We start from the raw sequence: 14930 nt of genomic DNA, 5'->3' as shown, positions 1-14930 counted from the left end.
GGGCTTCAGCCCCGTAGACCAACGAGAAGGAAGTTTCTCACGTGCTTGATTTTGATGTGGTCCTGTATGCCTATAATACCTCCGGTAATATTTCCCTCCAGTGATGCTTTGACGCTTCAAGTCTTTTTCTCAGATTTTGGATTATCGTCTTGTTCGTGGATTTCGCTTGTCCGTCGCATTTACGGACAAAATTCTTTGAGTCTTCCTCCATTCGGTTCCAATAATAACCAGCCCTGATAATCTTTCGGACCAGAGCATCAGCACCGGAGTGATTGCCGTAGGTTCCTTCGTGCACCTCTCTCATCACATACTCCGTCTCTCCGGGACCCAAACACTTGGCCAGGGGTCCGAAGAAAGACCGCCGATATAATTGGTCGTCTACCAAGCAAAAACGCGCAGCTTTGGTCCTTAATGACCGTGATTCTTTTGGGTCATTCGGGAGCTTCCCGTCACACAAGTACTCGATGTACTTGTTGCGCCAATCCCAAGTTAAACCCATTGTGTTTATTTCGGCGTGCCCGTTTTCTATCACCGTGTTTAACAAGTGCACCGTTGTCCCGGGGTTGATTTCCTCCCCTTTGACTGAGGATCCCAAATTTGCTAATGTGTCGGCTTCGCTATTCTGCTCCTTCGGTATATGCTGCATGATTCATTCTTTAAACCGATGTAATATCACTTGGATTTTTTCAAGATACCTCTGCATCCGTTCGTCTTTGACCTCGAAGACGCCGTTCACCTGGTTCACGATCAAGAGCGAATCGCACTTTGCCTCGATTATTTCGGCCCTCATACTTCGGGCCAACTCCAAACCTGCAATCATAGCCTCATACTCGGCTTCATTGTTAGTCAATTTAACGGTTCTAATAGACTGTCGAACGGCATCCCCGGACGGAGTCCGAAGGACGATTCCTAGCCCGAAACCTTTGAGGTTCGAGGCTCCGTCCGTATGTAGCGACCAAATACCCGGGTCTTTTCCCGAGGTCGGCAGAAGTTCTTTCTCGACCTCGGGGATCATAGCCGGGGTAAAATTTGGGACTTGATGGTCGTTCGAGGTTTATACACAATATCATACCCGCTAATTTTGACGGCACACTTAGTTAGCCTACCCAATAATTCTGGTTTATGCATGATGTTTTTCAGGGGGTTAGTAGTTACTACGCATATTGGATGACATTGAAAATAGGCCTTGAGCTTTCTAGAAACACTTACTAGTGCCAATGCCAATTTTTCCAAGTGGGGATAACGGGTCTCCGCATCCCCCAAAGTTCTACTTACATAATAGATAGGGAATTGCGTACCTGATTCTTCTCGGACCAAAACGCCACTTTCCGCTACCTCGGAAACAGCAAGGTAGAGAAAAAGCGGCTCGTCTGCCTTCGGTGTGTGCAACAGCGGGGGGCTAGACAAGTATCTCTTCAATTCCTGTAAAGCTCTTTGGCACTCCGGTGTCCAAACAAAGTCGTTCTTCTTCCTTAATAAGGAGAAGAAGCGATGACTCTTGTCCGAAGACCTCGATATGAAGCGACTCAATGCCGCTATCCTTCCGGTGAGCCTCTGTACTCCTTTGATGTTATTCACCACCTCGATATCCTCGATGGCCTTGATCTTGTCCGGGTTGATTTCAATCCCCCGGTTTGACACCATGAAGCCCAAAAATTTGCTGGACCTTACTCCGAAGGCATATTTTTCCGGGTTGAGCTTCATGTTATACTTGCGGAGCACATCGAAGGTTTCCTGCAAATGCTTTAAATGGTCCTCTATTTCCAGGGAATTAACAACCATGTCATCAATATAAACTTCTATTTTTTTTCCTATTTGTTCCTCGAACATCCCATTAACTAGGCGTTGGTACGTTGCACCGGCATTTTTTAGTCCAAAAGGCATGACATTATAACAGTAAGTCCCATATCGGGTAATGAAGGATATTTTTTCTTGATCCTCCGGGTGCATCCGAATTTGGTTATACCTGGAGTAGGCATCGAGAAAACTTAACATCTCATGCCCGGCCGTCGCATCGATCATTTTATCGATGTGAGGCAACGGAAATGAATCCTTCGGGCATGCTTTATTTAAATCCTTGTAATCAACACACGTTCGAAATTTATTACCTTTTTTGGGAACCACTACCACATTAGCTAGCCAGTCCGGGTATTTTACCTCTCGGATAGAACCTATTTTTAAAAGTTTTGTTACCTCGTCTTTTACGAATGCGTGTTTTGCTTCTGCCATGGGCCTTACTTCTGCTTCACCGGGGGAAACTTCCCGTCTAAACTGAGCTTGTGAGTTGCTATCTCCGGTGATATACCTGTCATATCTATATGGGACCATGCGAAGCAATCTGCGTTAGCTCGAAGAAATTCAATTAATTTGTTCCTGAGCTCCGAGGTTAACCCCGTGCCCAGGTATACCTTTCTGTCCGGTAGGTACTCGAACAAGTTGATCTGCTCCAGCTCCTCTACAGTCGACTTGGTTGCATCCGAGTCATCCGGCATGACAAATGACCTGGGTACGTCGAAATCATCCTCTTCATACCCCAGATCCGACCAGGTGCGCTTTGATTGCTATTTGGTGTCCTCCCCTCCGGTTAGATCTTCTTCCTTCTGAACCGATTCTTTGGGCCGAGGTGTTGCTTCCTCGACTGCGAACATCTCCTTTGCAGCGGATTGTTCACCTCGGATGGTTTTTATTCCTTCCGGGGTTGGGAATTTTAGCAGCTGATGCAATGTTGAGGGCACGACCCTCATGCTATGTATCCAAGGTCTGCCCAGCAATGCATTATACTTCATGTCCCCTTCAATTGCATAGAACACCGTTTGCTGGATAGTGCCATCGATGTTTACAGGCAATGAGATCTCCCCCTTTGTGGTTTCGCTCGCCATGTTGAACCCACTGAGTACCCGGGCTACCGGTACGATCTGATCGAGCAGCCCTAGTTGTTCGACCACTCTCCACCGGATGATATTGGCCGAGCTACCTGGGTCAATCAAAACGCGTTTAACCTTAGTTTTAAAGATAAGTACAAAAATTACCAATGCATCATTGTGCGGTTGAATGATGCCCTACGCGACCTTGTTGCTGAAAGAGATAGAGCCCTCGGGTAAATAGTCCCGGCTGCGCTTCTCGCGAACAACAGAGACCTTGACCCATTTCATTACCGGCCCTCGAGGGGCATCTGTGCCCCCAACTATCATGTTGATTGTATGCTGGGGTTCTTCTGGCTCGGTCCTTCGATGAGCCTCCCTTTCCTTGTAGTGACTTTTGGTTCGTTCACTCAGCAGCTCTCGAAGATGACCATTCTTCAGTAACCGGGCTACCTCCTCTCTCAGCTGGCGACAATCCTCGGTTCTGTGACCATGGGTTCCATGGTATTCACACACCATGCTCGGGTCCCGTTGGCCCGGATCCGACCTTAGGGGTCTTGGCCATCTTACATCCGGAACACGACCGACAGCCGAAATTAGGCCCGAGGTACTGACGTTGAAGTTGTACTCCGATATCTTTGGTAAGTCCTAGTTGCCGGCAGAGCTTCCGGCATCGCTCCTGAATGAGAGACCCCGACTGTTCGATGGGCGCTCAACCCGTTTACTACCCCGACCAGGGAAGCGGCTTGGGCCCACCCTTGATTTTTCCGACCTAAAGATTTGCTTCTCCGAGTGGGGGAATGGTCGGTACCTTTCCCTTGACGATTCGGCCTTCGTTTCGTAACCCTTCCTTGGTCTCTCAAAACTTTTATTCACATTTATCGGCCCCGGGGGAAGCTCGAATAAATTAATTTGGGCCAAAGTGGCCGGCCATGTGGGGTGGCCCAAGGCCCACATGGAGGCCTAATATATATTCCCAAAAAGATGACTATTTAGTCACATTTTTCATTCTTAATACTTGGAAAATAGAAGAAGCTTGGAGAAGACCCCAAACAAGGGCCATATTCGGCCAAGGAAAAAAAAAATTTGAAGCTTCCAATTTTGATCCAAAAAAATATTTTCTTCTAGTATTCCCACTAATTCAAAGGTCCTCTTTAACGTGGTACAATTGTTGGATCAAGAAATCCTCTCTTTGTTGCAAATTCATAATTATAGTCAAGTGAGAAGTTAAGGGAAAAAGGTAAGAATTAATCTTCTTTTATATGTTATGAATGGTTTATGCATGTTGTTGAGTGTAGAAATGAATGAAATTTATGAAAATATGGAAGTTATGTTGTGGCCGTGTGAAGGTAGTGTGTGGCCATGTGGTTATTGTGTAGTATGGGGGAGAATGAATCAATTTCTCTTAGTATTTTGGTTGTTGTTGTGATGGACTCTATGAAAAAAATGAATGTTTAATAATTCTAGTGGAAGTTGTAAGTGTCGGAAAGTTGTTTTAGAAGCTAATGTGATCTTAAAATCATTTCTTGTGTTTATGGAAAATAATGTTGCTAGCATGTGAATTGTTAGTGTAATTTATGAAGTTGGGAGAGAAGAAATGTGTTGTTATTGTTCTTGTTGGATTTGGAAGGTTTCGGGTGAGGTAGTATGTTGAATGGGTTGTTTTGAATATTATGTGAATTATTTGAAATATTCTTGAATCATGTTAGAAAGATTTCGGATTAATACTTGAATGTGGAATCATTGGCGTTAGCTTGAATATAAGTGATTAAATTGAATATAAATGAAATGCCGTGAATTGTGTGACAAGAGTGTTGTTGATGTTAGAATATGTTTTGGGATTGATTGTTGAAGTTGTTAGTATGATTGTTGGTAATGTTGTTAATAATTTGGCCGAGTTGAATTCTCGGATTGTTGATTGTTGATTTGGCCGAGTTAGATTCTCGGGGATGGTGTATTTACAGGGGAAATGCTGCCGAAATTTCGGCAGATTATAAGTGAGTTTACTTGAAAGATTAAGGCAAGTGTGTGACAATATGTCTGATGATTATGTAAATCTCCTTGAATGTAGACTAACGAGCTTGGACGAATAAACGTAGCTAATAGGACGTGGAGCAGGTATGTAAGGCTTACCCTTTCTTTCTTTTGGCATGATCTTTGTGAAACGAGCAATTGACGTATATGTATGATTTCAAAGAAATTTCCTATTCTTAGAGCCACTAGGATGGCTAATATTCTTGACTTCCATAAGTTGTTTCATATGGTTTTGTTGCATATCTATGATGTCCGAAGTTTGTTGATATGTTCCAAAGGGCATTCGAAAGATAATTGATATGACTAAAGTTTTGATTTTCAAATGCTAGCACGTACGATTATTCCATCGAGTCTTTGATACATTTTGATATGGGTATATGGTCCCAAAAGCTCTATCTGATTTGATTCATAACGATATCCGAAAGGTACTTGACATGATTATGGCTTTGATTTTTCAAAAATGGCTTCTGAAACGCTTGTAGAACGTTCTGTACTTCAAACGCTCATAACTTTCTTATACTAATTCGGATTGACCCGAAACTTGTTTCTGAGCCCTCAGGGGTTGGTAAGTAGGGCTGTTCACAGTTTTGGTTAAAACCAAAACCAAACCGAAAATTTAACCAAACCGAATAAAAAAACCGACATTTGGTTTGATTTGGTTTTAAATTTTAAAAATCGATAATATTTGGTTTGGTTATAGTTATATTAAAAAATAACCGAATAAATAACCAAACCAAACCGATAAATTATATACATAAATTTTATAATTATTTATATGTATAATATTAGTTTTTCATAAATAATTATAAATATTTTATACCTTTTAATCATTAATTTTATTTTTGATCTACTTATTTCACATGATTGTTTAAGGCCCGTGTTTTTAAGAATATGTCCAAGCCCATGTCTTTTCTTTTAACTCTTTAAGTGTTAAGTGTAAACCTACTAACAGAAGCTCACGTTAGAGTCTAATGTCTTTAACTTAAATTTTTAGCCTTTCTTTGTCAGCCATTTTGATTTTAGGTTGTTTCTTTTTTTTTTTTTCGAATTTATACCTTTTTTTTTTTTTGTCTGAATGGGTCCTAAACTTCTAATATTTTTCATATGAAAAGGACAGAGGTTGTAGATTTGGAGGTTCCTATAAAAGATATTTCAGTAACATCAGCATTTGCTGCAACTCAAGCACATGGTAATGCCTTAATACTTCTTCTGTGGGTAATCCTCCTAAAAAGCTGAAAGAATAACTCCGTGTAGTTGAGACCCTAGCCTTTGGGATAATGATAGAAAAACATCTGAAGTTTTGGATCATTATACAAAGTTTTTTTAATAAAACGGGAGAATCGAGGGCAAAATGCAAGTACTTCCTCAAAGTTTGAGATCATTACACAAAGTTTTTTTATTTCATATATTTTCATTTTAATTTTAGGTAGTGTTTATGTTTAATTAATATGTATGTTTATAACAACAACTAAAAGCTCATATACTCTACTTTATTTCCAGGTATGTGTATTAAGATGACAAAAATGGTGCAGTCACTACTTAGTTAGTTTTTAGCTTTATATGTAATAGTTTAGCAACTTTGGGTAACTTGAATACGACACTATCACTAATAGTGAAAATGTTTCTATGATGTATGTTCCACCTTAAACGATAAATAAAAGTTATCGTTTGAACAAAAAAAAAAAAGACATGTCTTTTTCAACTTTTTAATTTTTTACTGATAAGTCTCATGGTTGTTAGTCATAAACCGAAAAATCCAACCAAACCGAACCAAACCGACAATAACCAAACCGGTGGTTATTATTTTATTTGGTTTGGTTATGGTTTTAGACATTTAAAAACCGACTAAATTGGTTTGGTTATGGTTTTAATCAATAACCGATCCAAACCGAACCATGAACACCCCTATTGGTAAGTATACTTATTCATCGAGTCTTGATTTATGTGCATATGGTTTCTCACTACTCTGTTCGTGCATACTACTATTATATCGTTTGCCGAGTCCCGGGCCGGTATACATCGTGTGCATGGTTCGCCGGGTCCCTTGCTTGAGGGTCGGGTGCCATATATGTATTCCGGAGTATGATGTGTTACGGTGTTATGATGTGTTCATGGTTCGCCGAACCATATATGTGTATATGTATATTCTGATCCTATGATGTGATATTATGATGTGTGACGGAGATTACGGAGCAAAACTTCTGGAGTATGATGTGTGTGGCGCCAAAGGCAGGGTGGCGCCACGTTCCCCGGGTCCCGTAAGGGGCCGGATACCGTTCCTGACATGCATGATTCGTGTTTCCAGTAAGTTGTTTTCATTATTCTGCATATCGTGCTTATTGAATGTACTAACCTTCTGTACATGCCACAACAATATAATATGTGTATATGGATCGGGCTGCACGTTCCGTAGCAAATACATTTGTGGATCGGGCCGAACGTTCCTCGGCACTAATATGTTATATATATATATATATATATATATATATATATATATATATATATATATATATATATATATATGTGTGTGTGTGTGTGTGTGTGTGTGTGTGTGTGTGGATCGGTCCGTACGTTCCTCAGCACTATTATGTTACACATGAATCAGTTATGTGTGTATGTATATGATGATATACGATGTTGGCACGTACGGTCTGTGCTTGGAAAATACGCATTTTGGCACTCTGGATGATCTACTTATTTTCTGTACTTCTGCTGACACATGACATCGGTATACGCGATTTGCATTCTGAAAACTAAGTATTTTGGTATTCTGAAAATGTACTTACTTTTGTACTGTTTGTTTCGATTATGGTTCTGTTTTCTGTATTCCATGCCTTACATACTCAGTACATATTCCATACTGACCCCCTTTTCTTCGGGGGCTGCGTTTCATGCCACGCAGATACACCCAGATGAGTAAAGGACATTGTTAGAAGATGCTTCAGCTGGATTGGCAACTCCATTTGCTCCCGGAGTGTTGCCGAGTCAGAGTATATGTGCTATGATATTTTGTTCGAAGTTAGAGACTTTGCAGACAAAGTCGTGGGTATAGGATGTCAGTTTTGTAAGCGGCTCCATCAGCCGATGTGTCATTTTATGTTATGTTACAAATTCTGTGTGATTACAGATTTGACTTGTTTCTGAAAGTTTCCAAAAGCATTTATTATGTTTGTCATTTTCACTGATTAACAGAATCAAACGATGAAAGAAAGATTTTTGAAAGCTTACTATGTATTTCACTTTTATTCGATTTCAGAGTCCGAAGAGATTATGTATGTAATAAGAGTCTGTGGGTTCGCTCGGCTCCGGATATGGGGTTGGGTGCCCATCACACCCTAGGGAGATTAGGGTGTGACAGGTAAAGTGGCATTCTCCTGGTCTACGGTGTTTTGACGGTTGAGGCCCTCCCTCGAATTAACGAGGTTAGGATCAGCGGGGTTTGGTGGTCCTCATGGACCGCTTCCTTCGTTTTCGGCCACGATTTCGTTGTTGTTGCCGCGACCAGATTGCCCACTGTCAGCCATTTAGTCTGTTTCTTCAGACAGGAACAGAAGGTGTTTTTGATTTAGATGGGTAAGGTAAAGATCAAGATAAAAGACCACTATTATCCTAGCCGCACGGTGGGCGCCAAACTGTTTACCCCGAATTTGGATAATCAATTAAATTTGTTGGTGAGGTATAGGGTATGTGGTTATATCTTGAGTTTATTCGATGGAGAAAAGAAATATATGAATATAGTATAAAGAAGTGGCCAACAATCGATGGTTTACTATATACTTGTATGTTTTCTAATATATGAGTGTTACTTAATTGAAGCAATGTAAGAGATGAACACCACAAATGTTGACCGAAAATCAGATATTGAGAGGGAGATTTTTCATATATATATATTGCTATTACAAAGTGTTCTTGATATGAAAAAGCCAATCCTCTAAAAGGGGAACAATGCCCCTTATTTATAGTGTTACCCCATGGGCTTCATTCAACATAAAGAATAATAGAATAAAGAAAAGGTTCTGAGTTGGGTTAGGTTGGATTAGGTAGACCGTACGGTCTGACACCCGTACGATTGGCAGTTGAACACAGCAGGACGTCAACGACGCGTGGCAACCGCGCAACGGATCTCCCGGACCACCGGCCACGATCAAACAGACATACAGCCTCGAACAACTGGTCATGGAAGAACCGGACCAAATGACGCCCTTCCTTTGCTCCGGTCCAAGCGTTTCCCCGGTTCAGAATGGGAGCCTTCTTGCACGTTCTTGCTCCTTTCTTCCCTCGCCCTTCGGTCTCACCGGTTCAACATATACCCGGTTTTTACCGTATACAATATGAATTTGGTATTACAAAATTTAATGCTCTATACTTTTTTTAAGCTCTTACAGTACAGTAAAGTAACTTTACTTATCTATCAACTTCTTTATGACCGTCCTTTTATTGCAAGATATCCTTGTCGTTGTGGTTAGTGTGGGCTTACCGACAGTTGCTAACAATGGAGGCAGAATTCAAGAGTTTATCATTATTGATAACAAGTAAGTACACACTTCTTGCTATTTCCATTGTTCTCCTTATCCTTCTTCAAACCTCACCTATTTTTCTATCATATGCAAGTATGCACATTCATTGTAGATTCCTTTTTATTAGCTATTGTTAGCAATTTGAAATATTTCCCTAGATATAGAACAGATTTTCTTATTATCGTTAGATTCCTTTGTTAATTAATTGACTCGTATATGAGCTTTTCCTGTTTACTTTTATAGTAGATATCAAATCCATATAATTGCTTACATATACTTTCTTACAAGTACTTATGCTATTTATTTTTACGATAGATGTTAATTTGAAGTCACAGTGGTGGACAACACTGATTCTACAATGGCATTATCGCGGATGAACCCACTGAAACTATGTTGCATCTCACCGCAGAAGAAATCTACAATATTCGTTGTGTCAAGGTACATATTAAAACTAATTCAACTAAAATAAAAACTATTTGCTTCCAACTGTTCTGCCTTTTGGTTTTTATACATGAAAAAACAAACTTTTCTTCCAGAAGGAAATGCTACCTCTTGCAAATGTGACAAGGCAACTAACTGGCAAGACGTTTAACGTTCAAATGAAGAGATCTTTGACAAAAAAAATGGATGCAGCACCCGCAAAATTAATTCTTCTGTCCTTTATGCAAAAAGAGAACGCGATTGACACACAATTGCCCCCTATCCTAATGGACATTCCAGAAAGCAGCAAGAGGAATATTGATGATAACCAAAAGAAAATGAAAATTGCTACTCCGAGAAACTATCGAAAGGTATTCCAATTAATCCATTAAAAAGATACTACATTTAATCAGCTCCTGCTAATTTAGTATTCTAAATTCGTTTAATTCTTTTAATTGTGATTTGAGTATTTCTAAATCTAAGAGTTAAAATTTAATATTCTAGATGCAAAACTAATACCAAAATATGTAGTTGGAAAATCAGATGCCTGCTACTCATTGACAAATATATATAGAAGTCCAACTTTTTCACTTAACTTTCGCTGATTCTTATTCTTTGATTTCACCACCAGTGAAAATCTTTCGCTTCTTACTTTTGGGATACAATTGGAGCCACTTTTTGCTATCTCCTTGAAGACATGGTTGAAACTACTTTTTCTGTTGTCTTCCTAGATGCGATACTGAAGTTTTTGAAAAAGACAGAAACTACTTTTGTTGCTGCCTTATCCTGTGGTAGTTCTCATATCAGGTTAGCCCTTTTCTTCTTTTACTTCATGTAACTCTCCTCAATCACAATTTTCCTTTGAACACTACAATTGTTTTCTTATGGAGCAATAACTTGGGTGAGGACAATTTGCTTTAAGGAAGGATTATATACATTGTGGTGCATGCAATTTGTCAAATGGATCATATAAGCTGTTTAGATATGAGATGACATGTGAACCTCTTTTAGGTATACAATATTTTAGTCACCACAACAATTACACTGTTGCAGTTTACTATGGTCATAGTTGTCTTGTGTTGGTTTTTTTTTTTTTTTTTTGGGACGTACATATTGAACCCAGTTTTCTTCACTATTTTCCGCTCCTCCAAAATCAGTCAGGTTCATTCCTCTTCATTTTCATCTCTAGCTTTAATTTCACCCTTCTTCATCTCTGTAATGGATCCTTAGGGGAGGCGAACTATATGAGGTACGATTAATACTGTACTTCGCTGGTTGTGCCCTCTGTTTCTACCATGCTCTTTATCTGGACTGCACAAGTAAAAAGATTCCCTACATTCAATTACTTTCTTAGATATAGCATAATCATAATGCAATGGCATGCCAGGGATTTTTTAACTTGTGCAGTTGTTGCCAGCAAAGAAACTTTTTGGTGCTTTTCAGAAATCTCCATGGTAAGCATCAGCTATCTCAACATTATCATGTTCAAAATCCCTTTTTCAATCTTTTATTTTTCACACACTAATTATTCACCTTGTCTATGCTATGCAATAGACACCAATATTCTCACCAAAGATTACAAGAGAAGTGTCAGCACCGCTGCTAACCTTCAAGTCAATGTATCGCTTTGTTAATATGTAAATAGAATGTACACCCCTGTTCAATTTGTTTTAACCTATTTTCTTTTTAGTCTGTGTCAAAATAAATGACCTCTTTTCTAATTTGGAAACAAATTCACTTTATGAATTATTTACAGCCACACAAATTTTCAAGGCTTATTTTGAACCACAAGTTTCAAAAGTATTCCCTCTTTTTTAAATGTCGTGTCCAGTCAAATGGGTTCATATAAATTGAAACGGAAGGAGTATATAGCTATTGTGTAAATCTCTGTTCAACTTGTAAAACTAGGCTCCGTATGGTCTATGTTCAACTTATAAAACTTGGCTCCTTATCAAATGTATGTAAAAACTATATGTTCTTGACAGTGGCGGACCTAGAATTTTAGGATCGCGGGTGCTCGCCTTTTAACGACAAACTATGATCGTCTAAAAATGAAAGGCGACGGAAAAACAGAAACTATTGTGTCCAGGTAATTAGGACACTGAAGAAAAGGTTGCAAACATTTATGCAAGTGATACTTTTTTTTTTCTTTTTTACCACAATTAAGCAAACTAATTAAAAACGGAAAATTAGAAGTCCGAAAAAGCAAATAAGCAGTAAGAAAGGAAAAGAAAAACCAGCTGGTAAAACTAAAAGGAAGGAAGAATCTGGCCAAAAATTTGAGAAGCTAAACGCTCTATGCAAGGATTGATCTCGAATCTCACGCGAGCAACAACTTTGATTTCCCCTTTTAAACCAAAGCACCCAGCAGCATCTTTCTGCAATGGGTGCTTAAGCATTTTATATATCCGTTTTGTTGATTTTTATAAATAAATATGTAAAGCTTGGGATGCGGTCAATGGGTGCTGGAGCACCACTTTGCACTATGTGGGTCCGTCCCTTTCTTGGTCTGAGTTACTATTTTGAAAGATTTTGCTCTTGATTTATTTAGTAACAGCTACATAAAGCTAACTATATATCTGTTAGGCCTTCTCCACGTTGGCCTCGTGCTGTCATGGGGCATACTCCCCTAGTATACACAGAAAGAAAGATCAAAAGAAAGAAAAAAGAGGGAAAAAAAAAGAGGAAGGGGGTGGGGGGGAGGGATGCAGGGGGAGAACACATGTAACCGAATGACTACTTCCCTTAGAAGGAATATTATTGCAAAACGTAGAGATTTAAGAAATTCAAAAACAAAAGATAACTAATTAACATGGAAAGTAAATTTTTTAAAAAAAAAAACACACAAGTGAACCTTAGTGACGGTTAACATTCTGCTGAGCAAAAATCTGGAGAGAACATAGTAATGATCGTCTTTATCACCTTGCCATACCTTCACCTGAAAAAAGCTTTAATTAGCAAAAGTTCTACTAGTAAAGATATAAAAAAAAACTTCAAAAAAAAAAAGTCGAGAGAGGTGGCAGATATCTAGTGGAATTAATCAGGTGCGCGCAAATTGGTCAGACACCACAGTTATATTCAAAAAAAAAAAAAAAGATATATACAAAAGCTTCAAATTTAACTTGGTAGAATTAGTAGAGCAAGTGATCAAAGACCTTAACAAAGTCGTATTTGGAAGAATCATTTAGTTTGGAGATGAAAGGGCTTGTCATTGCAACTCTCTTTTCCTTCTTCTTCATATCCATTAATTTTCTCTGTTAATATCTCTTATGTATGTATGCTTTAGAGTGACACAGGGTGGACGTTACAGTCCCATGTAATCTGATGCCGTTAATAACGAGGGATAGTATAATGCATCCACTTTATAAACTGAATTTTGATTTTCCCACTAAGGTTTAAATAGGTTTAAATTTAAATATATTATAAGTATTCCGGGGGTGGGACCCTGCTTATTTATTGAAAGACAAAAGGTTCGAATAGAAAAGGTGACGAAAATAATTAACAAAATAAGGTACATTAACAGCATTATATGTTCCTTGCACACTTAATTTAGTTAATTTAGTATCTATTACTATCAAATTAAGCATTGTGCCTAACTCACACCCCAAAAATTAACGAAGGGAGGAGGGTTACCAGGCTTTATAAGGAGCCAAGGGTTCTCGCCTACTGTCTGGTCTGAAGCGTGCACGTTCATGGACTGGGGGCATTTTTCACCCCCTATCGGTTTGGGACCAGTCAATTGGTTCGAAGGCATTCTGCCCTCCCTCTTTTTCTGGGGCCCACGTCGGATTGGGCCTAAATCTAGCCCTGATACCATGTCAAATTAGGCATTTGGCCTAACTCATAACCCAAAAGCTAACTCAAAGGAACAAGGATTGTCCAAGCCTTATAAGGAGCCAAGGGTTCTCATCAGTCATTGGTGTGCTATGCTCTCTTCAACTACTCTCCCGATCTCAAATTATTTATCGTGGTTACTAAAAATAGTTGTCTCAATTTATTTGTAGTTTTAGAAGTTCAAGGCTTAATTAATTATTTGTCCTTATTTTGTCATTAATGGAGATGACACATAAATAGAGCAAACATTTAATGAAGAGAGATTATTATAACTTAAACATAAATGAGGAGAGATTATTATAACTTAAACATAAATAAGGGTAAATTAGGTTAAATATCCCTCCTAATTAATATTTCTTAAAAGATGTGTAAATCAAAAAGCGACGGATAATTTGTGACGGAAAGGGGTAGGTTGATATCCAATAGCGATACAGAAAGATGGTAGTAAAAGGTGACGAATTAGATATCCAGAGTTTACACTTATAATAAGGTGCGCCAGTGACGCTTCCAAATAATTAGCATGTAGTAATTGTCTTTGCTCGAAGTACACAATGTATTTCTAGCACTGAAGGCCTATGGTCTGTTGCATCACACTATTATGATTGTCAATATCAGTTCATTAGAAAAACCTGTCTGTTGAAACTATTACTACTTCTACCAATAAATTAAAGTTAATTATCACTTGTAAAGGTTGGACTATATTAGTATTAGTTCTCTCTTCTGAGCCATATCTAATCTAGCTACTAGAACATCAAAAATTCAAAACTGTCATGTTGGCATGGGAATTGGGATGATAAAGTATCGCGTGAATTTTTCGTCAAGTATTGTACTCCTCGTTAGGATTAGTAAGGTAAGGTCTAACCCCCCTTGATTGTATTTTTCTCTTTAAGGTCCGTATTTATTTATTAACTAGTTCTGGACACGTGCTTCGCACGTGTATATTATGGGTTTGAGTTATTAGGAAAGTTTTATGATTAAAATTTACTTGTATACATATTCTAAATTTATATAAAGTACTTATAAACAAACATTTGAAGTATTTAAATTTTTTTGTTAGTTTATTAAGGTTAGAATATTTTTAAAATATCTATAAAATTTTAAATGATGTAATAGTACTTGACCCGAAATGATTGTCTAGGAAAACGCCCAAAGTGTAATGATAAGGCAACTTATTTAGTATAAATCTTCTACTTACTTAAGTTACTTTTATCATCATCAAAATTTTCGTTGTAAATATTGATAATGTCATGGTGTTAATATTACA

General features: G+C 38.5%; 1 protein-coding gene across 3 annotated transcripts; it reads left to right on the top strand.

The window, feature by feature from the left end:
- Nucleotides 1-9561: 9561 nt before the first annotated feature.
- Nucleotides 9562-12464, top strand: LOC132605443 (uncharacterized). Of its 3 annotated transcripts, XR_009569240.1 has the most exons (4): nucleotides 9562-9850; nucleotides 9949-10203; nucleotides 10464-11286; nucleotides 11387-12464. XR_009569240.1 is itself a non-coding variant. In XM_060318619.1 (3 exons), the coding sequence occupies exons 1-3, from the start codon at nucleotides 9803-9805 to the stop codon at nucleotides 10573-10575; spliced, it is 315 nt and encodes a 104-aa protein (XP_060174602.1). In that variant the 5' UTR covers nucleotides 9562-9802; the 3' UTR covers nucleotides 10576-12464. The 3 variants fall into 3 exon arrangements, 2 of the variants coding, with proteins under 2 accessions (XP_060174602.1, XP_060174660.1); XM_060318619.1 differs by having other exon boundaries at nucleotides 10564-12464; XM_060318677.1 differs by having other exon boundaries at nucleotides 10464-12464.
- The last annotated feature ends 2466 nt before the right edge of the window (nucleotides 12465-14930 follow it).

Source organism: Lycium barbarum, chromosome 1, assembly GCF_019175385.1.
Source record: "Lycium barbarum isolate Lr01 chromosome 1, ASM1917538v2, whole genome shotgun sequence".
In the NCBI taxonomy this organism is placed as follows: Eukaryota; Viridiplantae; Streptophyta; class Magnoliopsida; order Solanales; family Solanaceae; genus Lycium; species Lycium barbarum.
This window is presented reverse-complemented; position numbering and strand designations above follow the sequence as displayed.

Bases quoted from the DNA above. Each gene is read 5' to 3' on its own strand.
- LOC132605443 (XM_060318619.1), top strand. From the start codon at position 9,803: ATGTTGCATCTCACCGCAGAAGAAATCTACAATATTCGTTGTGTCAAG. The intron at 9,851-9,948 runs GTACATATTAAA...CTTTTCTTCCAG, and splicing joins ACAATATTCGTTGTGTCAAG to AAGGAAATGCTACCTCTTGC.